Source organism: Syngnathoides biaculeatus, chromosome 4 (assembly GCF_019802595.1).
Source record: "Syngnathoides biaculeatus isolate LvHL_M chromosome 4, ASM1980259v1, whole genome shotgun sequence".
Lineage (NCBI taxonomy): Eukaryota > Metazoa > Chordata > Actinopteri > Syngnathiformes > Syngnathidae > Syngnathoides > Syngnathoides biaculeatus.
In genome coordinates, this window is record NC_084643.1 from 28099752 (window position 1) to 28122991 (window position 23240).

Consider the following 23240-nt stretch of genomic DNA (forward strand, 5'->3'; position numbering starts at 1 on the left):
TTCTGGCAGAATTTGTGAATTTTTTTTTTTTTAATAGGACTAATGACTAAACAACAACCATTAAATGAATTTGTTGGTGTTTTTATTTTTTTTTTAATCTTTTCCTGAAATATTAAGACTATTCAATTTGAAACCCATTAAAATAGAATTAAATAAACTGTTTTCCAGGCCTTCATGTGTTTTTTAGAGTTGTACCGATCTGACAAATTCTGCCTGGGTAACCAAACATATGAGCCCAACCATGTTTTCTAATTTACTAAATAAATGTTGGGCTATGGAGTACAAAACAAGAGCAAGTACATTAAAAAAAATACACACAGAGTTTTGAGCTTCAGAAAAATTCTTTAAAAAAATTAAAAACATACTTCACGTTTTGATCATATGGGTAGAACCAAAATTATGGATTGTAAAATCGCATCATACTTTGGTAGAAATGTTTTCCAGAATTTTGAAGTCAACTTTGGGTGGGTGTATTATTAATATATGGGCGCGCGTTATACACGAGAAATTATGGGAGTTGTATTTACATAAATTCCCAAGTTCAACTTAAAAATGCCAAGCACGAAAACCCATTCACAAAGTAAAGCACAAAATTTATTCAAAGATGAATTCTGATACTTAAATAAATACATAGAATAACATCAGTACATTACTTTGTGAATCCATGAAACGGAATAAAAAGCATCACTTTCAGTGGTACTGAACTGAAGAGAATCCTGAAATCTCAGCTACTTCCCACCTGAACAGGTCACTAAAAGAAAAACATGTACAGAACTGATTCAAGTCATCAAGCAAGACCATGTGTTAAAATCAAAAATGTTTACAGGTCTAGTCGTCTTTAATAAATACTAAGAAATCAGTTAAAACAGTCATTTGGACAAAAAAAACATTAGGTTTGTAGCAAAATAGCAAAAAGACGTGTGAGGATAGAGGGAAAAGAAATCAAATAAAATGTACAAACAAATGATTTTCACTTCCACAAATCAGGCAAGCTCGATACATTCATTAGGTTTGTTTCCCCATTGCGTCAAAGTAACGATGTGCCGTGAGTCGGCATGTTTCATGCTGGAAAACTGAACTTCAAAGTTCCATGTAACAAAATGTGTTCAGAACTCCTAAGCACGTTGACATTGTGCCTTGCTTTGTTGAAAGGTTTGGACTTTTGTTTTAGCTTAGCGCACAGACACACTTCGACCTCGTCGTGCCCAGACAAAAACACACACTACACGATTCCTCATGAAAACTCAATCAAGAGAACTTGTAAGGCCCTTAAGGTGTGGATTGTGGTTTTGAGACAGCCATGGGAACAAAGGAACACTTGGCACCATTGATGAAATCAACTTCATTTGTTAGAAAAGCTCAAATGGAAAAAAATAAGTGATTGGATTAACACACGGCCTACAAAAAGAAAAAAAAACATGAAAGGCGTTTTTCGCATCAACAACAGGAGCCGCCATCTTGATCGCACATCGAGCCACCGCCCTCCCTCCCTAAAACTAAATAAAAATAATTTATAAAAACAAAACAGGTGATACAGCCTGTTTTCAACATCTTCTGGAACATCTTCAACTTGAACTTTGTCTGGACGAGCTCAAGCCTCAAAACTCGAGTTGTAGATGTGTCTCTCAAATACAAAACACACACAGGCTAACCATTTTTAGTGGATTGGCTCCTCCCTCTTACCCCATCACTTAAGACTCTGTCAAACACTTTTAGCCTGTTAGCATTGACAGCTGCTCAATTAACCTCCAAATACACTATTATCAGGCGAATCATATATATTAAAAATACAAATCTAAAAACTGATCTTTGTGTAACTGTGTCCAGCATGACATACAGAAATTGACCACGAGTCACGTTGAGGGGGGAAACAAAAAAGGAAACCTTCGTTGTTACTCTGTCAGTTGCTAGATTGTGATTGTTACTAAATGTAAGAAATCTTGGGAAGTGGATAAAAAGGAGCAAATGTAAAAACAGTTTTCATCTGTGGAGGAAGCACTGGGAATAGAACTAATCGTTCAAATGATATGGTCAGTCAGTGCTGCGAGCTGGTGGCCTTTTCTCTACGCAGCCATGAGATACTGATGGTAGAAGAGGCCAAAGAGGGAGGTGGAGAAGAGGCAGGCGGCGATCCACCACGTGAAGAAAGAGAAAAGGCCCCGGAAAAGTAACGGGCTGAAGACGGTCTTCAGGCCCCCCAGGGCCATCGACAGATGGGCGACGGAAGGCCCCGCGCTTGCCTCCACCACCGGGGGTGCTGTTGGCACGTCCCCTGCCTTAGAGTCCATATGATGTGTGCAAGGCAGCTCTTCTTCGACATGGAACCCCCATGAGTGTCCACCTGACATCAAGATACGACAAGTTAGATCAAAGCCAAACTTTGCCGCTCAAGGCTCCATTTGATATTTAAAATAGACAAATGGGCCGCTGATGAGATTAGGGGGAAAGAAAAAAAAAATCTGAATTCTTTTAGTCATTACTGATAAACCCATTATTGAATAGAATGAATGAAAACAATACAGTGGTGCCTTTAACTTACAAACACCCTGATTTTGTTTCAACTTTAAGAAATAAGAAAATAATTAGAGCAAGGTATTTCAGAAACCTTTTCCACAATTTATGTTCCCAAAAAAAAAAAAAGTGTAAAAGTGGAAGTGTGTACGGCTGTGGAGACCCCTTTAAATAGGTACAACAACAGGGGATGAGCATAAGATTGGAATTAACTAATCACGCTACGCTACGCTTAACAAATTGCATCTTGAATTAACAACAAGCATTAGTAATATTGCAACACTCGTGTGGACGTGATTTTGTGAGGCGCTACATACAGGAAGCCACCACTCATGATGATCAAGACACTAACATGAAAAGTAACTGGCAACATTTCTGGTATCACATACTGGGTCCGTTCATGCATTATCTGAGCTGCTTATCCTCAAAATGGTTGTAGAAGTGCTGGAGCCCATCCTAGCTAACATTGCGCAGGAGGCGGGGCACACCCTGAAGTAGTCACTAGCCCATTGCAGGGCACATAGAAACAAACAACTATTCGCACTAACAATCACACATGAGAGCAATTTAAAGTGTCTAATTAATACATGTGTGCTCGGAGAAAACTCAAACCTCCGCCTAGGCAGGGCTGGGATTTGAACCCCAGTCCTGAGAACTGTGTGGCTGACGCTTTAACCAGTCGTCTTCCGTGCCACGCTCTCTAATCAAAATAAACACTTTAGCGAAAGTATTTTTGGCTAATGGTGTCCAAAAAAGGTAGGAAAACATTCAAAATAAAACTATAATATGTGTTTGGCAAACAATAATATTTCATGGGCATCTTATTCCACCCAACACACACAGACTTTTGACTTGTGTGCATGACAATCAAAATTTCACACCAATGTCTGAATTGTTTTTTTCTTCCAGCGTTTGTTCAATCACGGTAACTAGAAGCACCGTCACTCTACAAATTTTGGGTTCTACATCTAATTCCTTTTTTTTTCCCCATTTCAACTCAGCAGTAGTCCACTTCCTTTTATCACAGTCTTTCAAATGATCTCAAAAGAACAAAGATGTGCAGGCTGGTTTTGGGATGACTTGGAAATAGTTTTTCTTTTTCAAGCACCAACAATCTGAATTTCTTTCATAAAGATTGTACACAGACCTTGTATCGGGACGATTAGATTGGGGAGGTGTCTGCTAAATTATTAGGAAAATCATCACAGCGGCTCACCCAAGGTTTTTAGCAGCAAAGTTGTATGCAGCAACATCACCAGCGGTGCCACATACTGCAGTGCAATTACACACAAATAATAAAAAACCCGTGCGACCTGGGGAAAACACAGGGGGAAAGCAGAGTAAAGACAGGAACAAATTAATCAACCATTTTTAGTACGAGAAAGTAAAAAAGGATTTTAGCCAGTGTCAAAAAATAAGATTTTTTAAAACAATGATTTACAAATCCTTTTCAACCTACAATATATTTAAATGAATATACTGCAGAAAATATCTTCTTGTTCCAACTGATAGTGATTTGTTTTTGAATAATTTTTTTTTTATTTGATCTCTGCAACACTTATTTCTTAATTTTTTTTAAAAGCTGTGACCGGAATTTTTACCACTGTGTTACATCACCTATACTTTTGAAAAGAACAAGCATTTGGGAAGGAGACAAATTTGAAGTTTTTTTTTTTTAGGTGGAATTCTCTCACATTCTTGCTTGATAAACAACTTAAGGTGCTCAACAGTCTCTGTTGTCTTATTTTGCACTCCATAATTTTCAACAGGAGACAGTCTGGACCTCTGGAAAAACAGTCTAGTATTCTAATATTGTAGTAATGTTGCAGTCTGCTGTGTGGCCCTATATTGCCTTGCTGAAATAAGCAGGGGCATCCCTGAAAAAGACGCTGCTTGGATGGCAGCATATGTTGCTGAAAGGTGCCTTCACTGATGTGAACATTGCGCACTACGACACCCCCATATGCCTACAGATCCTGGCTTTTGAACTTCGTGCTAATAATCTGAATGGCCCTTTTTGGCCTGGAGGACATGATGTCCATGATTTCTGAAAACAATTTCAAGCATTTTTTCCAGACTTTGCATCAGACCATCTCAGATGATCTCAAGTCCAGAGAAGCTGGCTGCATTTCTGGGTGTTGATGATACTGCATGTTTTTAACTTTGCATTTCCAAGTTTTAACTTGTGTTTGTAGATGTGTCGACCAACTGTGTTACTGTAACTGACAATAATTTTCTTTCCTGAGCCCCTGTGGCAATTATGCTTACACAATGTTGCTGGTTTTTAATGCATTGTCCCGAGGGCGATAGAAGGTCACAGGTATTCAATATTGGGTTTCAGCCTGGATGCTTAAATCGAGATTTCTTTTGATTCTCTGGCTCTTTTGATATAATGGAATTTATATGATAAAATCCTTAAATTCCTTGTGTTGCAATTGTATGTTGAGGATCATTGTCCTTAAACTTTTGGATTATTTGCTCACACAGTTGTTCACCATGTGGTGAAACTCCCCCCATGCTTGCTTGTCAACGAGCAAGCCTGTCAGGGACGTCTACATCCTTCATTCCCTAAAAAGAAGACAAAACACTTTCCTATAAAAAATAAACAAAAAACAAAAAAAACTTCATTTTACATGTCAACACTGTTTACCAAAAGGTTGAGCAGTTTGTTTTCAATTTCACTCTGTTACTGTACCCAATGCGATCACTCATGTGATCTTAAAACCACGGTATTATATATTTGTGTTTTCACCATTATAACTTGGCCAATCGAGGTAAATACAATGTGGCAGGGGATAAAAACAAGCTCGACACCACTGCTATCGGTACTGCCAATGTCAATCACCATCTTCTGCAGGTCGACAGTACTTATTCGGCCGGCCTCCTTCTTCATCTGCTCAACGGCCTTCTGTGCCAGGTTGAGGTAGGCCTGCAAATGATGCCTCATCATCGCTAGCCGCAGCGCACACATCATTACGATGGTCCATAACCGTAGTGTGTCGTACGTCTGCTCAGCCATCCTGACACAAAGACATGACAGTATGGTGAGTCACAACTGAACGAGATGTTTCTTAGCTATTCTTTGTTACTGCTACTTCGCTCCATTAATTTCATCTGTGTGTCGGAGGGGAAATAACTTTGAAGCAACGGGGAAAGAGGATTTTGCACTCTGGAGGAACTGTTGAATCATCGTAACTATAATGACAAGAGTGTTGAGACAACACAACTGTAATTTCTCATGTATACTGCGTCCTGAAATATAATGCGCACCCTTAAAGTTGACCGCATAAAAATAAATAAATAAATAAACGAGGAAAAAAAAAAAAAAAAAAATCAGGAAAGTCTATCTCAGTCACGGTGATTTGACGTGGGCGTACGCCATCGCGTGCCGTTGCACTCGCAAATCTGCACAGTTGAGCACGAAAAATCACGCGCGTAAAATTTGTTACAAGTAGAAATACATAGATATTGAAAGACGTAGCTTATTTTGTGTAGTCTTGACCAATGTTCCCTCTAAGCTGCGCAACTGCACACTTGTCCCACACGACAATCGATCCAGCACAGTGAACCACAGCCTATCGTCTTATTTCTCTCTCTCTCTGTTTTTTTTTTTTTTTTTTTAAACACAGAAGCACCCGGTCTCTAACAAGCTGCTACTCAGCCTACTTCTACTTCGGAGTTTACCTGACGCCGCCCCCCTCTGCTCTTAAAGGGGTACACTCATAATTACAAACAGAACACACACCCGCAACTTTATATCTGCGGGCATGACTGGTGGACTACACCTGTAACTTTATATCTGGGGCGGGCATGACTGACCACACCCGTACATTTTTCAAATGTGAGTACCATCTATCAATGTACAATGCACACCAACAATTTGCTGCTACCCAAATGCTCAAAACATGAAATATTTGTATTTCTACTTTGCTAGGTTTATACTTTTGGAGGGCAGTACACTGTCATGTTTGAGAGAACAATGTATGTATGGATAAACCTAGTAACTGAATTTATATGCAGTTTACTTACAGAGGCAAGCTGTCATTTCCCAGGGTGGGATTCATTATGTAGTCCTTGGTTATGGGCTTCACCCACAGTAGGACCATGATGAGTGGGGACAGAAAGTTGATGTGAAGCAAAGTTCTATGGAAAGCAGAAAAGTCAAAAGGAGATTACCAGTTCTATTATGCACAAAATGAATACACGGTTCAAAGTAAGAAACAAAACAAAACAAAAAAACTACAGAACAAATCTAATCTGACTTTTAAGGTTATTTGCTGGAAAGACTATTCATGTGGATCAAATTAGGTGACAAAGACAAGCCATAAATAAAATGAAAAGATAAAATAAATGAAATGCTGTTCCTCACTGTGTAAATTTGCCTGTGGTCACATTGAGTGCATCAAGGTGCATCTGGGCCAATCGCAGACCTGGGAAGGTTAGAAAGGCTCCAATCATGGCGCAGAGAAAGGCGAGGATTAGCTTGAAGGTAAGTTTTGAAATGGGACCCCTGTGAAGGAGTGAAAACACCTGAGTGAGTCAGGTAACATTTCTATAGGAAAAACGTTTCTGATAAGACTTACTGCGATTCTAAGCCCTGGTGTTCCAGGAACTGTAGTGCACGATCAGAGAAGCTTGCAAAACCTTATAATGAAGACAATGATGTATTTCAACATGAGACTCACAAAAGTTGAGGGTCAGGATTGCAAAGCTCATAGCAGCACTCACCCGTTTCCAGACCAAATTCCAGGTAGCTCTCAGTAACGATGAGAATGGCCATGGCTTTGACAAAGAAGAAGAAGCCAAACGTTATGCAGACAGAGCGCTCGCCTCCTTCCTCTAGCTTAAAGTAGTGAGTTGTCAGAGAGAAGAGAATCTTACTGAAAGGGCACAATCAAGGAATCCATCTGCAGTGAAACATTTGAAGTGTTTGATAAAATAATTGCTTTTGTTATGTCTTTGTAGATAGAACACAAAGGTTTGCCGTGTTTCACAACACACCAACCCTGCAGTTTCCACACAGCCCTGATAAAGCTTTGTGCTGCCATATGTAGTCACATCCACTCAACATACACCTTCCATCAGGTGTACCTGCATAATTTAATAAAACTGCAATGAGAATTTATACTATAAAGTCTAGAATCTCATGCCAGACCTGAAACTTTTTTTTCCCCACTGCAATTAAACTGACTCAATTTGTTTCTTTGTTAACTCTGTGTAAAGTTCTGTAGGTACAGTATATTAATTTGGAGATGAGCAGAGTTGGATTTGGACCAAACATCGATCCATCCATCCATTTTCTTAGCCGCTTATCCTGACAAGGGTCGCAGGAGTGCTGGAGCCTATCCCAGCTATCAACGGGTAGGAGGCAGGGTACACCCTGAACTGGTTGCCAGGCAATTGCAGGACACATTGAGACAAACAGCTGCACTCACAATCATACCTAGGAGCAATTTGTCCAATTAATGTTGCATGTTTTTGGGATGTGGGAGGAAACCGGTGTGCCTGGAGAAAACCAACGCAGGCAGAACATGCAAACTCCACACAGGGAGGGCTGGGATTGAACCCGGGTGCTCAGAACTGTGAGGCCAACGCTTTACCAGCTGATCCACTGTGGCGCCTTGGACCAAACATACCTTTTGGTAATAGGCTTCAAATTCAACCTTGGTTTCAAAATCCTGCAGAGCATGAAGAGAAAATATGCTATGGCCTAATAAAACAAAGGTTGAACCTCGAATATCAGCAGGGGTGTGTATACTTTTCATACCCATTGGATATGATGCAACTGCAACGCAATCACCAATCAAACAGAGCACTCTAAACCTCACAAAGTCAACATTTTTGATACAGCTTATATATTCCACTTTGAAGGAGCAGCCAAATGTGACCACGAGTGATCTTATAAAACTTCTTTAAGAGCACACAGCAGTTATGTGAAGGCCAACAGCACAATACTGCAAGCGGGTCCAGATAGTCTTAAACACCGTCATTACAGATGAAACAGGAAAACTGAAAATCAAGTGCTCCATTAGCACATATATTGAAGAAACATGCGGCCTCATATCCCTCATTCCATGTCATCTGCTCCCTGGTCTATCCTTTCTCACCGAGCAAGTCAGGTTCCGCGCTGGGAAATTTAGGTCTGCAATCTTTGACGTAGCCAGGAAATGACACACCATTTGACCACGGCGAGCCGAAGTTGACCAGGAGCACTGGAAAAGATTGATTCCTGTGGTTGGCGGTACGGATAATGCATATAATTAGGCCGTCATTCAGTGTATCAAAATAGCAGGGAGCTGTGGACCATAAAGGTGCTGGCAGTCAAGCCTCGTAGGAGATCGTCACATCATTTTTGAGCCTTCACTGCGGCTTCGATCTACACAATCATTCTGAAATTATTTGACCTTTTTTTACAGACAAAGAGACACTAACCTGTGGCATTTTCTATGGTGGGCTTCAAGTTAAAATGATGGAAATGTGATTGCACAGGGGAGTTCACACAATGGGCATTTGCTTAAACTGTAGTGTTTACTTCAAAACAGAATCCTGCCTTTTTAAAATAGGGAACACGCATATAGTTTTCCTTGGAACATGATCAGACAGTAATCACAAATCTGCCTTTGCTCTAGGTTATAAAGCCTAAGGTAACGAGCTGTGGGTTGTGACCGAAAAAACAAGATCCCGGACACAAGCGGCGGAAAAGGTTTTCCTCCACAGGGTGCCCGAGCTCTCCCTTACAGATAGGGTGAGAACCTCGGTCATCGGGAGGGGCTCAGTGTCGAGGAGCTGCGTCTCTGCATTGAGAGGAGCCAGATGAGGTGGCTGGGGCATCTGATCCAGATGAGGTGCTCCGGGCACGTTCCACTGGAAAGAGACCCCGGGGATGACCCAGTACACACTGGAGAGACTATGTCTCTCGGCTGGTCTGGGAACACATCGGGATCCCCCTAGAAGAGCTGGATGAAGTGGCTGGGGAAAGGGAAGTCAAGGTATCCCTCCTAAAGCTACTTCCCCGGCGACCTAACCCAGAAAAGCGGTAGAAGATACATGGATGGATGGATTTCAAAGCATCTTTTCATTTCTCTTTGTTGGCAAAAGACATGCGGTTTGACTGCTATGAAATCACTTGGCTATGTAAGATTTTTTTTTTTTTTTTTTAATTTTCAACAACTAAAATAGGGCTCCACAATAGTGGGGCAGGGGGGATGACGTTGGGAAAGTTCATTTTCTATGTGAACTAGTCATGAGTTCAGGGCGTCATTCCAAAAACTAAAAGCTGAGGGACCCAATTTTACACAAGAAAAATCAAAAGTGTCTATTTTAAGATCATGACAGTTACATGCATTTTTTTTTTATTGATAGCGAAAGGAAGGCATCTATTTTAGGAGCAGCGTTTATTTTTTCAAGCGGCTGACATCGTATGACAAATGGCGATAAGCCATCTGTTTGTCTAAGATCCACAATTTGAGGAAATACAATATTTTTCTTGTCATTCTGGAAGAGACAACTTGCATGTGATATTTAAAGTTATTGTGCAATTTTATCTTATTATGGCCATGATAGTTTTCTCTCTTTACAACTGCTCACAGAAATGTCTAGGACCCAACTAGAGGGATTTGTCAAAGCTGGTTTTAAAAAACAACATTCTGGTGTTATTTTGAAAGCCTGGGGACAGAAAAAAAAAAAAAAGACTTTCAAATGGTCTTTGGTTTCCATACGACACACAGCACAATATACAATTGATTCCAATCCACTGTGCATCTTGTCAATTTAGAGAACATTTGACATGACATCATGTAAGGACTGACTCAAGGATACACGACAAAGGCGAGCACTAGCATGGACCAAACCACACTGATGTTCATCTCCCCTGAGGGCTGAGCCACACTGTAGTAAAGTTCTGTTACCAGATAGACCACAGTTGCCGCTACTGTGAAATCAACCAGCCACTGGAACTCTGGGAAGTAGTGCAATGCTGAGGACACAAAAAGGAAATGATTTTTCACATTTTATTTCTATTTACAGCCAACATTCTTGTCAGACTGTTTAACAAAACAAGCTGTATGTTTGTACCTAATGTGTCGACTTCCGTGATGTATTTTGTTTCCAGTTGAAGATCGATGTCCTTGGGAACTGTTAGCGGCTTGTTGTCTATGTGACCGTTGTACTTCCTGGTGTAAGGAGCAACACAAAAATGGGTACAATGGAATCCTACATTCAACAGATTTTTTTAAAATTCCAAAATTTGTCATACAGGAAACCTATGAATGTAGCAAGTGAGTACTTGTATTACTTATTTTAAAGTTGTAGAAAGTGAGTGGTTGTATTATTTCTTTTAAAATAAGTCACTCACAGCAGGCAATGGAAAGCTACTCTTAGAGCATGAGGAACTATCTGATTGGGCCTCCTCAGTTCTGGCCTCTGTTTGTTCAGCTCAGTGTGTGTGCTACATTCACAGGACAATGCCACTGTAAGACTCCTGGGCCAAAACACGCCCAAGATACATTTATTCTCCGAGGCACCTGACAGCAAGAAAGGGGCTAAGCTTCATGCCACTGAGAAAGTCAGTGAGCCAACAATGGAACTGAGCTGCATTGCACAAACTGGCAAAAAGACAGAGGTCCATCTTTATTCTTTTGGGGGATTACGGAATATGTGGTGCCGCAGAACAGCGACCTGCCTCATACAGAATCACAAAAAAGGACTCTTCTGGAACCCGCACCTTGCACTTTTAGGATTAACTTCCAGTAGGGACTTCAATTTAAATTCCTATTGAGAAATAAGAGCATACCGGAAAATGTAATAAATTCATGAGTTCAACCTAAGGCTCAACACCCACTCGCAGAAGACAAAATTGTTTTGGTTAATGTTTTTGAATACAGGCCTGCCTTTTAAAACTTCACTGTCAAACATACGGTCGAAACACCTCTGGATAAGATCTGACATGGTTCTGTCCCAGAAAGACCACGAAAAATAGGAACCCTTACTCAGGCAATAAGGAAGGATGGGATGCCATTTAGAATTAGTATACGTTTGGATCTCTTCAAGTCCTTGGATCTGTTCAATTGACTAGTGAACAAAGAAAACTTTGCCTAGGATTGCTAGGGTTCTCAATGAGGTTTAACCACCCTGGAAGCAAAACTGGCCTCTTTCAAATGTTGACAGGAGCATGAAGTGTTTAATTTCTGCTCTTTTTCCACGGCAGAGCTTGGTGCCATTTGCCTTAGTTTGGGGTGGCTGTGGTTTTCCCTTTCAAGCACACTGGCCAAACTACAATGAGCAACAAGGAAAAGGTTACGTAACCCATATGTTAACATTCAGGTGTGACAACTTGTTGCAGTGGGGTGGGGATAGTGGCGGGGGTTCAAAAGGACCAATTTCAGCTTGTTTCAATCAGATTACAATGGTTCCACAAATACTGAAATGCAAGGTTGGTTGTTGGACAATAAAATATAAAATATAGCCTAACGTTTGGACAAAATCCTTGACGAAGATAAGGTGATAAAGCAGCTCTTTATGAGCAACGCTCCTTCACCTAGTCTGTATTTGCCCAAGTGTTGTTTTTTTTTTTTAATTCATTCATTTTCGGTACCGCTTATCCTCATGATCTATTTAGAGTATTGTTTGTACTCTCTTACACACGGGTACCCAAGAAGAAAAATAGTAATGTCAATGATTTATGGTTGGCTTCGGGGCAAAAGTGTAACACAAAGTTAAGCCTTCACATTCGACTGTTGTTCTGTTTTACAAGTGACAACGGGTGTTTTCTGCATGCGAATTAATGACGCTAAAATGTTTTTTTAACTCTCATTTTGCTTGTACAGTATTCAAATGTTTTATGACAACGGAAGGCTAACCCCAAAAAAACAGATACTGGATTCTTGTTTAATATTTGCCAGGGAAAATATCTTAAAGCCTAAAAGCATTCTGCAATGACTTCTGGTCAAATTGTACAAGTCTACACGAGTGCACACGATGTGGAACACCCTTAGAATTTTGCAACATACATAAGTGTAGTGACCATCAGAGAAGCACAAACAAGAGAAGAGTAGTCTCTAGACCTAACAAGATTGAACTGGTCATATAATCTCTTTGCCAACATGCTGATCTCCATCTATCACATCTTCTCTTCCTTCAGAGGCATTGCTATACGATGACATCCCCACAGTGCTATGTCATGCACACATACCTGTCTTTCCTCTTCTGTCCCTTCTGTTTCCCAGCAAGGTTCCTCAACTCATCTTCCGTAGGGTGCTGATACCACTGCAGACTACAGAAACAAGAGCAATTTGGGACAAGAGTGAGAAATAATAAAGTCAACAAGCTGGCAGACGAACAAATTACATATTGTTTTCACTATGCACTTTACAGCAGACGACTGGTTAAGAGCGTCTTCCTCACAGTTCTGAGGACCAGGATTCAAATCCTGTCGCTGTCTGCGTGGAGTTTTGCTTTAGGGTCTACGGTTTTCTCCCACATCCCAAAAACATGCAACATTAATTGGACACTCTAAATTGCCCCTAAGTGCGTTTGTGAGTGCGGCTGTTTGTGTCTATGTGCTCTGTGATTGGCTGGCAACCAGTTGAGGGTGTACCCCGCCTCCTGCCTGTTGACAGCTGGGATAGGCTCAAGCACTCTCTGCAAACCCTCGTGAGCATAAACGGCAAAGAAAATGGATGGATGAATTACAAGAGCAGTGTATAACTTTTTGATTACAAAGCATTTTAACAAAGAAAAAAAATGAATTGTTAAATATTTCAAAATCTTGCTCACAAAAATATTTGTGGTCAGATAGAGGGAATAACTGTTTCATGTGTGTTGCTTTTGCCATTCTTTGCATTCTTTACAAACTATACTTTATCCACTTTTACTCACTTTAAATCCTTCATTACTTTTAATCTCCACAATTTATAACTTCATAAAAAGACTGAAACAACAAAGCTGTGTGACTGCGAATTACCTGCCACTGCACAGTAGCCATCTTGCAAAGGAATAATGAGGTATGACTTTTTGTATCACGCTGGCCATTACCATGGTAACCACCAACTGCACACCGATCACACCCTGTGAAAATAGAAGATTTAGAAATAGAAAGTTTTAAATGGCATTTAAATTGAAATAATATTTCATTTTTATCCGGTGATCTGATTCATGCTTTTCATAGCAGCCTATTAAATACACTGCGTACTGGAAAAAGATCAGGCACTAGTGTCTTCATGAAGAACTCAAAACATGACCTTTGTTATGCCAGAGTAGAAAAGTGAAAAGTCTATATTCCCATTAAATTTAGAACAATGTCAACCTAGAATGAACAGCTGGCACAGGCGGTAAGCAAAGATTGAGTGACAAGTAGCTCAATATTTACTTATACAGTATTCATATTTACTGTACAAACACTATTCACCATCAAGATGAGTTTTAATCCAATCACGTCTGGTGAGTATAAAGTAGGCTTAGCTCTTTGAAAATCAGAATCACTTTGCACACAGCTAAAAAAACTATAACTTTTACACATTACACATCCCCTGAACATAATCACTCCTTTAATGGTTAGCATTTCAATTGCATTAAAAACTCAACACACCACAGAACTACATAAAAGATCATCCTCCTCCAAGGCTGAACTACGAATGGAAGTAGATCTCATTATTTATTTATTTATGTATTTGTCACTGTGTCATTTATCAGTTTTTGTGCATCAGCTTTTAAAATAGGAGCTTACTTCCTGTTTCATGGCAGAAAAAGTGGCCAGAGGTCACATATTAAGGCCGTCCTAAACAAATACTGATATCAGATGCCGGCCTGATATGAGCGCAAAAGCGAGTATCAGATTATATTGAGTTCAATATAAAATCTCAGCTATATGAACTCAGATCAAAGCTGTCCAAAAATGTTTGTGTTACCTCACACAGCCCCTTCTGTCCCTGCCATGCAAAATAAAGCCTGGTCAGTCCAAGAAAAATAAACTAAGAAGTATTCTTCAAGATTATTTTATTTGCTGTTATTTGACTGTATTTATTTCTCTATACCTGCGTTGCTGTTGAGAATTTGTTTCTGTGACGGCTTGAATTTTTGGTGAATTCTCAGTGTGTTACCCATGTGTCTTTCGTGTTTCGTAAAGGAACACATTAAGAAAATGTCAAACTTGATGCCCCCAACAAGTTATCTGACTATAAATTACCGCTCAAAGTTAACAAGTCCCCTAAATTTTTTTGCTTGCAATGTTTGGGTCAAGTGCACTCAAATGTTTGCCATTTCTCACGACTCGGTTTTATCACGGTATTATTTACATTGTACGATAATTACTGCTGTATTGTGGGAAAGCTCCCGGTACTGCGGAAAGGTTGGGGCCAAGCAGTGAAAGCAGGAATACCCTCCCCCAATAACAAAAAGAAAAAAAAGGTGCTTTTCCTTGAAGTCTCGATACGCTTTAGCAGTTTCTTTGTGTTTCCCAACAGGATTTTGTAAAAAAGACATCTTCACGTCGTATATTACTGTGTACTTCTACCCTTGTCTGTCCAATGTTTAAATACAGAACCTCCAAAAAAAAAAAAAGTCCAGCCTCCCTCTACACACCAGAACACAACGCAGTGTAGCCAGGGTGTGCGGGCTGGCCCGGCTACAATAGCTGCAGGAAAAACTAGCAATCACAAAACCATGCAGAGAAATTGTCTGTTCACTAATTTAACTGAATTTATTTACTTCTACATAGTTTCTTTTCCTCCACTGCAAAAAAACTAATCTGAGCAGCCCCTGTGATCTAATGTTTGAAATGTAGACATTACATTTGAAGTGGGGGAAGTACTGTATATAGAATTTCTTTTTGCATTCATATGGAGTCGACCTGGTTTAATTAATTTTTGGAACAGTTTTATGATGAGAATATACTGATTAGAACTGCAGCAATATTTGTGTTTTAAAGGGATACGAATATAAACATCTGATGGATGGGGACAAAAATGCACAGTAATATATGTTTTGAAGATCTCTTTTCCACAAAATTCCATCGTATACCCACACAAACCACAAAGGTCTATCAAAGAGGACTCAGCCAGTGACAAAAAGAACTTTCAGTTTTGCTGTGTGTGCTGCTCTGCACCACCTGTAGTGTACATTCCTGTAATTTCCTCAGGTTTCTCATGATATTGCAATAATTATCATACCATGAGAGTAATACTGTGAGAAAACACTCGTGTGATAGCCTACTAACTGCACATCCTATATTTAAAGTTAAGGAAATGGTATAAACAATTATTAAATTGCACATATAAAACATTTTGCTTCAATGGTCTTTAAATCCCTGTCTGTCAATATAAAAGATGAGAACAGAAATGACAGCCCAGAGCAGCCCACAAGACCTACATTAGAAATTGGTCACAACAGGGCACAGGCACATTTCACCAGGTGTAAGCTCCAAAACCACAAGTCAATACTAGATCTAGTGTCACCGAGGGGGGACAGCGAGTAGCAATAACATGGCAATTATCTTTGCTCAGAGGTGACTGGCAGCAAAACATAACGTTTTTGGCACAAGACCCCCACCTCGCGTCAGCCCAATGTGTGACGTGGTCATGCGATATGGGTCAAAAAGCCACCACCTCAGGTTGGTTAAATGGGTGCCGTTGACCAATCGTCATGAGGAACATGCAAGGATCTCACAACTGGGGGAAATTAAGCCAGCACGGCTTCTCTTATCTTGCCTCTTCTGCTTCACCACCTTCTCTAGACAACCATTTGAAATCTGTGGGGGGTGGGCGGTAGGATTTCTACCCATGAAGCTCAATTTGGAACCATATAAAACCTATAAAAAAAAAAAGTTGTGTGTGTGTGTGTGTGTGTTCAAATTAGGGCTGGATAATATTTTGTTTGAGCATCATCATCATGATCCATGTCTGCCTAATAGTCACATCACAGGGTCTGCTCCAATGTTAGTGAATTGCTCTCAGTCACTCAAATGTAAGATTAAAAGTCAGCAGCAGAGACCTTTTTGGACATGCTAATAACATAAGCACATATGTGACGGTAAATTATAATGCTTCAAACAACACATGGAGCAGCCCTGTGTGTTGTTTGACCTTCTTGAACTAAGACATATACACCTGCTGCATTTCCTATTTCGCTCTTCAGAATGAAACTAGGCCGGTGTGACGGTCTGAGTACTCCCCCGTGCTGAAAAGTGTACTTGTGATGAATGCGCATGCATTACTAACAGGAACTCTGGGTACATAGCAGATGCTTACTGGGAAATCTTCCGGTCTCATAGTTCCACTTCTTCTACATAGGGGGCGCTAACATACGTTATAACCTAACCCTAACCTAACGTTAAAACAAGTTGATAAAAAAAAGATATACACAAACGTACGTTCGCTGTGTTCGTCTTTGTGAGATCTCCATAGCGAACATGAACACATGGTGACAAGTTGTCGGATGGCGCATGTTGAAGCATGGATGGGGATGTTTCAGAATGGCCGGAGGTTTACATAATATATGCGGATGCGCATTACTCATAAAGACACTTTGCAGCACTGGGAGCGCTCAGACAGTCATGCAGAAGTTGCATGCGGACAAAGTGCGTTCAGGGAGACTCTGTATGTGGGAATGTGTTTTGTAATACAGTACTGTACATAATTGACCCCTCCGTACAGGGCACTTAACCACGCCTCCTGAAGTGACGTCACGCCACGTACGCTGACGTAAGACAAACAGTAAAAATGGCAAATACAATACAATACATTCTGAACTGAGACAGACTCCATGCTTCTGATTTCATTCAAATCAACGATATATTATAGATTCTAAATACAATACATTCTTAACTGAGAGAGACGCCATGCTTCTGATTTCATTCAATCATTCACACGTAGCAATGTTATGCTAGCGGAGAACGTCTCATTCATTTATACGAGACGTGTATTAAAAATCAAATTTAGGGCATATCTTCGTGCAAACACAGTCTGGTTAACTTTCGGCCGCGAGCCAGCAAGAAATCGATACGTTTGTGCAGTCCGATCATCGCTAAATATCGCTCAACAAAGAATTAAGTGTGTCAATCGTTCACACCTAGCAATGTTATGCTAGCGCAGAACGTCTCATTCATTTATACGGGACGTGTATTAAAAATCAAATTTAAGGCATATCTTCGTGCAAACACAGTCTGGTTAAGCTTCTGGCCGCGAGCCAGCAAGAAATCAATACGTTTGTGCAGTCCGATCATCGCTAAATATCGCTCAACAAAGAATAAGTGTGTCAATCGTTCACACGTAGCAATGTTATGCTAGAGGAGAACGTCTCATTCATTTATACGAGACGTGTATTAAAAATCAAATTTAGGGCATATCTTCGTGCAAACACAGTCTGGTTAACTTTCGGCCGCGAGCCAGCAAGAAATCGATACGTTTGTGCAGTCCGATCATCGCTAAATATCGCTCAACAAAGAATTAAGTGTGTCAATCGTTCACACCTAGCAATGTTATGCTAGCGCAGAACTTCTCATTCATTTATACGAGACGTGTATTAAAAATCTAATTTAAGGAATATCTTCGTGCAAACACAGTCTGGTTAAGCTTCTGGCCGCGAGCCAGCAAGAAATCAATACGTTTGTGCAGTCCGATCATCGCTAAATATCGCTCAACAAAGAATAAGTGTGTCAATCGTTCACACGCAGCAGTGTTATGCTAGCGAAGAACTTCGAATTCATTTATACGAGACATGTATTGAAAATCAAATATAGGGCATACCTTCGTGCAAACACGTGTTCCGGTTGATATTAGATGGATTTAGTTGATGATGCGGTCTTCCACAAAGTTTGACCCATCGAAGGCATTTTTCGTACTGGGTCTTCGGTTTTGGAAAGGGTACGAATCGAACTCCACCAACTAGCCTTTCAGGATACCTGTCGTCACTATTACAAAGTCAGTGACTACACCTCTTAACCATATTTTTTGTTAAATAACCCAAATACGCGATAAAACGCTAACTAAACCTATTCTGGACCATTCAATGTTGTCAGAGAAAATGGCGGGAGCAAAAACGTGCTTTGGTCTATGCAGATCTCTGGCCTCTGATTGGTCAGTGACGCGGATTGCGCAATATCCACGGAGGGGTCAATTGTAAAATTGGGTTACCAGGAAAATTATTTGTATCAGAATGCTTTTGTTAAAACACTTCCCTGCACTCTGCGGTAATAAGGAAGTTATTTGGTCCTTTAATATATAAATTGTTTTGTTCATATTGTTGGTCCCTCTTTCCTGTAAATGCGGGTTGGAGAGTGGGATCCACAGTCATGGCGATATGGCTACATTTCCCAGTGGTAGAGGTAAGGAAGCTGCAATGGGTTTTGTTGGACATTCCAATTAATATTTGCCACTTCTAATAAGCGGCACTTACTTGGTTTAGTGATGTCTCCATGTGCCACAAACACAAAGTGCAGTGCATGAACTTCAACGTCAAAAAGTTCAAATGCTTTCATTCCCTTTAAGCAGGGTAGCAGGCAAGCAGATTTACAATAAGCATACATTTTGACGTTTAAAACGTTTATCTGACATTAGTGAAGAAGCTAAGCCAACACAACACAATTTTCCATGAGATGTAAAACTATGTTATGGAATGTTCCCACCTGGTTCAGACTTGGTCAAAAAGTAACAGCGAGTGATTTAAACTTAATATTTGGAAGACATCATTGAGCATCTCAATCTACATCATCCTACGTAATCTATGTATTACAATAGGAGATGGTGACTACAGTTAAATAAATCAATCAAATATTCATAAAACATACACCAGTCAAAATATTTTGGGGGTTGAATTAGGGCTGGGAAATAATTCAGTATCGATCTATAATGCGATAGACGCAATCACTAGCAATAGAAAAAAAAAAAAGTCAAAGAAAACCACGCCAGTGACGCTGGAAGGTATTTTACAGGCTTCAGGAGCCTTCAAGAGGCTTTAGGGTTCATTTCATTTCACTTTTTGTTGACTCACTGTTACATGCCTATTTGGAAGGAGCTCGAAGCTAAGAAGAGGCTTGAGGTCTCCTCGCAGCCTTGACGCATCACGACTCAGATAACCAAATTTTCTTACGCCCGTTTTGATAGACAATGCGAATAGCTAATAAAAATGTGAGTTGGTCAGTGCTGAACCAATCATGTGACGCGAGTAGAGCTATCCCAATTTCGGTTTCCAATTACACTATTTGAAAACTACAAGCCCCTGGTTACATCCTAGTTGCGTCTTTTTGGGTGACTAGGGGTGATGGTCTTTGTCACAAAAGAAAGAGTATTTTGTTGTTGGGTGAATTTGGCTGCTGCTTCTCACAAAAATACTTATTTTTGCTATAAAATGGCTTACTTAAAGTTCCACTGTAATGAAATGGATGATTTTTTAGTATGTTATTAATGAAAAAACGGCAGCCAGTATTGACCCGTCCATTTTTTCCCCACCACAAAACATGATTTTGACGTATATGGCTTTTTGTAACTCCCACAATGAAAATCCTCTCGAAGGATTTGTTTTCGACAAGAAGCAGGAAGTGACGTTGGAGGAAGTAGCGCACTCAAGTGGACTCGTTTCTTTCTATTAGTTTTACCTGCGGAAAGGTAGCTCGTTGTTCCTTCGTGTTAGCCAATGTGCCGGCTTGTTGCATTGCTTGATATTGCTCGGGAGGATGGATTTACCCTTCATAAGTTTCCAAGAGACCCGGTTCATCGTCAAAAATGGATTGCACGGGTGCAAAGGATGAGAGTTTTCTGGGTTCCAAATGACAGGTACGTGTGTATAGAGTTACTTAAAAAAAAAAAAAAAAAACAATAGTTGGGGGGGAGGACGTAATCCTTTCAGAACGTGACAAAAGATTGGCGTCGGAGTTGCTAAATGTGTCGATCGACACCATGCCTGCCAACCACGGCTTTGGCCAAGCTTCCGTGTCCCATGAGCCCCCGCCGAAGTCGTGCCTCGCAGACAAGCATGGCCTCGGACGGGTTGGCTCATACATACTGTCTGGGAGTTCTCTTCTTTGAAAAGAGCTTCCGTGCCTCATAGTAGGTGGGTGGACGACCCGTCGGCCAAGCCGTGCTTCGCGGACGAGCCGCTGGCCAAGTCGTGCGGCCGGGCTGGCTCATACATACTGTCTGGGAGTCTGTTGTTAGTTAGAAGTGATCTGCATATCATCTAAATATGGCTCAAAACAGATGGGTAATATTGCCCCGGACACTTCACTCGGTTGTGAGATGTTCTCTTCTTCGAAAAGAGCTTCTGTATCTGAACGGGCGTGTCCCATAGTAGGGACCACAGCGTGTTTTCAATGGCGAATGTCCAGAGTGACGTCACGGACAGTAGATGCAGCCGATATGGTGACCACTTGGATGTCGAATGACACTTCCGCAACTTTGCGCATGGATGACACGCTCTCCGCTCATATTTATTTTTCTGAATAGACATTGAAGTGAATAATGTTGTGTGTTATCTATTTTAGAACGCTTATAGAGATGACACTCGACCTTTAAAAAGGATCCCTCACCATATCAAGGTTAGTTTTGCATCAGTCTCGGTCTTGTATAAAGCGTGAATCCACATTGCCGGACTGGAACATCTGCTTCAGTCGCACCGAGTGAGCTTCTAATCATCCACAAGCCCTCTTCAACCATTCTTTACGACATCTTGTATGAATTTTGTACAAAATTATGAAATTCATTCTTCCATGGTCGCAACTTGCCATGAAAGTCCGTGCAGATCCCTGGGCACGGGCCATGGGATGCCTCGTTCCATGGAGATTACTACAGACATCTGTGATTCAAGATCACTTATAGGACATGGTAGCTACTATACAACAGCACATATTTGCATGTGCAGTAAATTGAAAATGGTAGCAAACGTACGCAACTTTGCAGCATTTGTCAAAACAAAGTGTGGAGAAAGTTTTTTTTCTTTTTAGTCAAATTCAAAAACTATGATTTGGGAATCATTTTTTTGGGTGCATTCCCGAGACAATTTGAAATACCACCAACTTGTTTGTAGCTCTATTATATACACAACTTTCTATATTATTCGTGATATTTTTGAGAATTAACCTAATGAGGCTGAAATATATATATGCTACTCACAAAAAGTTAGAGATATTTGGCTTTCAGGTGACAGTTCTGATCACCTTCCCTGATTAATTTAATTAGACTGAACATTTGAGTGCACACAAACAAAAACTTGGTCTCTAACAAGGCAACAATCTCAGTTGTTTGATACTTAAATCTCCCAGGAAAATTATGGGTTCATGGATTTTTTATTTAAACGGTCATCTTCATGATACAGTTCATGTTTTGACATTTAACCAAGACAACATCTAAAAATTAATTCGCTCGCCATCGTGAGGTTTCAAACGAAAGGATGCTCACAGAGCGGAGTGGTCACAGAGATTAGGTCTGCTACACTCTACGATTTTTTTCTCAATGAAAATTTCTTCTCTCACACGTAAAGATAAAATAAAAATGAAACAGAACATTCAAATATTTACAGAAGGTCAAATTAAGTTAACCTGTAAAGGCCTTTTGGGGTATATGGTTTGAGCTGTGTTTACGCTGTAGCTGTAGGATTCATGTATTAAATCACACAGTCATTATCGACAATTCAACTCAATTTAACTCTCAGGGCATTCAGGGGTCAACTTCGCCAGTTCAGGTGCAAGATGACACCTCACCTGCCCTCAGAGGCTGCTAACAGCTCGGCTAACAGGTAGCAGTGCCGCCAATACGCATTGCATAAATCGCCAGCCTCCAGCATAAAATACCAGGAACTGGAAGTACACCGAGGCACGTCTGGCTTCTTCGAAATGCAAGTAAGGCAGAATTAGATGCGCTACAAAGCTGCAAGGATTGAAGCCAGGTGCACCTCGGAAGCAGCGAAGCAAGAAGCTCAAGAAATAGCACTGCTGCAAAACGGAATGAATGGGACGTCTTGTTCGAGGCAGCCACGTGACATTTGTTCACTGACACTGAATGGCATTTCAAGAATAGAAATCATAACACGAGAGCGCACGGAGCTCGCAGTCTGTCGCGCTTACCATGTTGATGCAGTGCAGCTGAAACAGGCTCAACGCCGGCAACACTGAGCACTCCCAGGCGGAGATGACACGGCGAGGAGCACATAAGCCCTTCTTGAGACGCTTGGATACAAAATGAATTGGGTTTTGGTTTTTCGGTCTAATTGTCACCGTGTCCAACGCAGAAGGAGTTACATTGTGAAAAACCAAGCCAAATCACTGAAGCTACGCTCCCAAGTATTTTCAACTGCGGTAGAGGTCACTGTGAAACTCCCGGCAAGCGGGTGTCTAAAGATATGCCTGTAAAATGTGTCGTCAGACAGTCGGATTTGATTCATCTCATCAGCCGTTCCAGTGTGAATAAATAAATAGAATTACTTTTTATATATTATTATTGGGTTTTTGGTTCAAACATAACTTCAAAAAGCGGTTCAATTTATGTTTTGGAATAGGCTATATTAGGGGCACTATACTTGAGTTTGGGGACCAATGACGTTTTAGTTTACGTCATTATTTGGGACCAAGGGACAGGAAAACTGGATTTTTTTCTTTTTTTGTTGCTTTATTGACAAGATAACAACATTTCGTAGTAGAGATTATTTCACTTCAATTTGAATTTGCACCGTTGTTTTTTTTTTTATTTTTACTTTATATTTTAAAGCATCTAATGTAATTCGGATATATCACAATGTTATTTGTCGAA

The 23240-nt window shown here is 40.5% G+C and overlaps 1 protein-coding gene across 1 annotated transcript; it reads right to left on the reverse strand.

Moving 5' to 3' along the window:
• Positions 1-576: 576 nt before the first annotated feature.
• tmem161b (transmembrane protein 161B) lies at positions 577-22826 on the reverse strand. The gene is made up of 12 exons (XM_061817990.1): positions 22559-22826; positions 13472-13575; positions 12701-12781; positions 10585-10682; positions 10330-10486; positions 7240-7391; positions 7095-7155; positions 6881-7021; positions 6541-6654; positions 5357-5531; positions 3728-3824; positions 577-2341 (listed from the first exon to the last, which is right to left on the reverse strand). The coding sequence occupies exons 1-12, from the start codon at positions 22559-22561 to the stop codon at positions 2064-2066; spliced, it is 1461 nt and encodes a 486-aa protein (XP_061673974.1). The 5' UTR covers positions 22562-22826; the 3' UTR covers positions 577-2063.
• Between the last annotated feature and the right edge of the window lie 414 nt (positions 22827-23240).

What these genes read in the sequence shown, in the direction of transcription:
- tmem161b (XM_061817990.1), bottom strand. An exon ending in CACGGAAGTCGACACATTAG is followed by an intron (nt 10,487 to 10,584) that starts GTACAAACATAC and finishes TTGTGTCCTCAG; the next exon opens with CATTGCACTACTTCCCAGAG. An exon ending in CTGTCGACCTGCAGAAGATG is followed by an intron (nt 3,825 to 5,356) that starts GTGATTGACATT and finishes TGTTTTCCCCAG; the next exon opens with GTCGCACGGGTTTTTTATTA.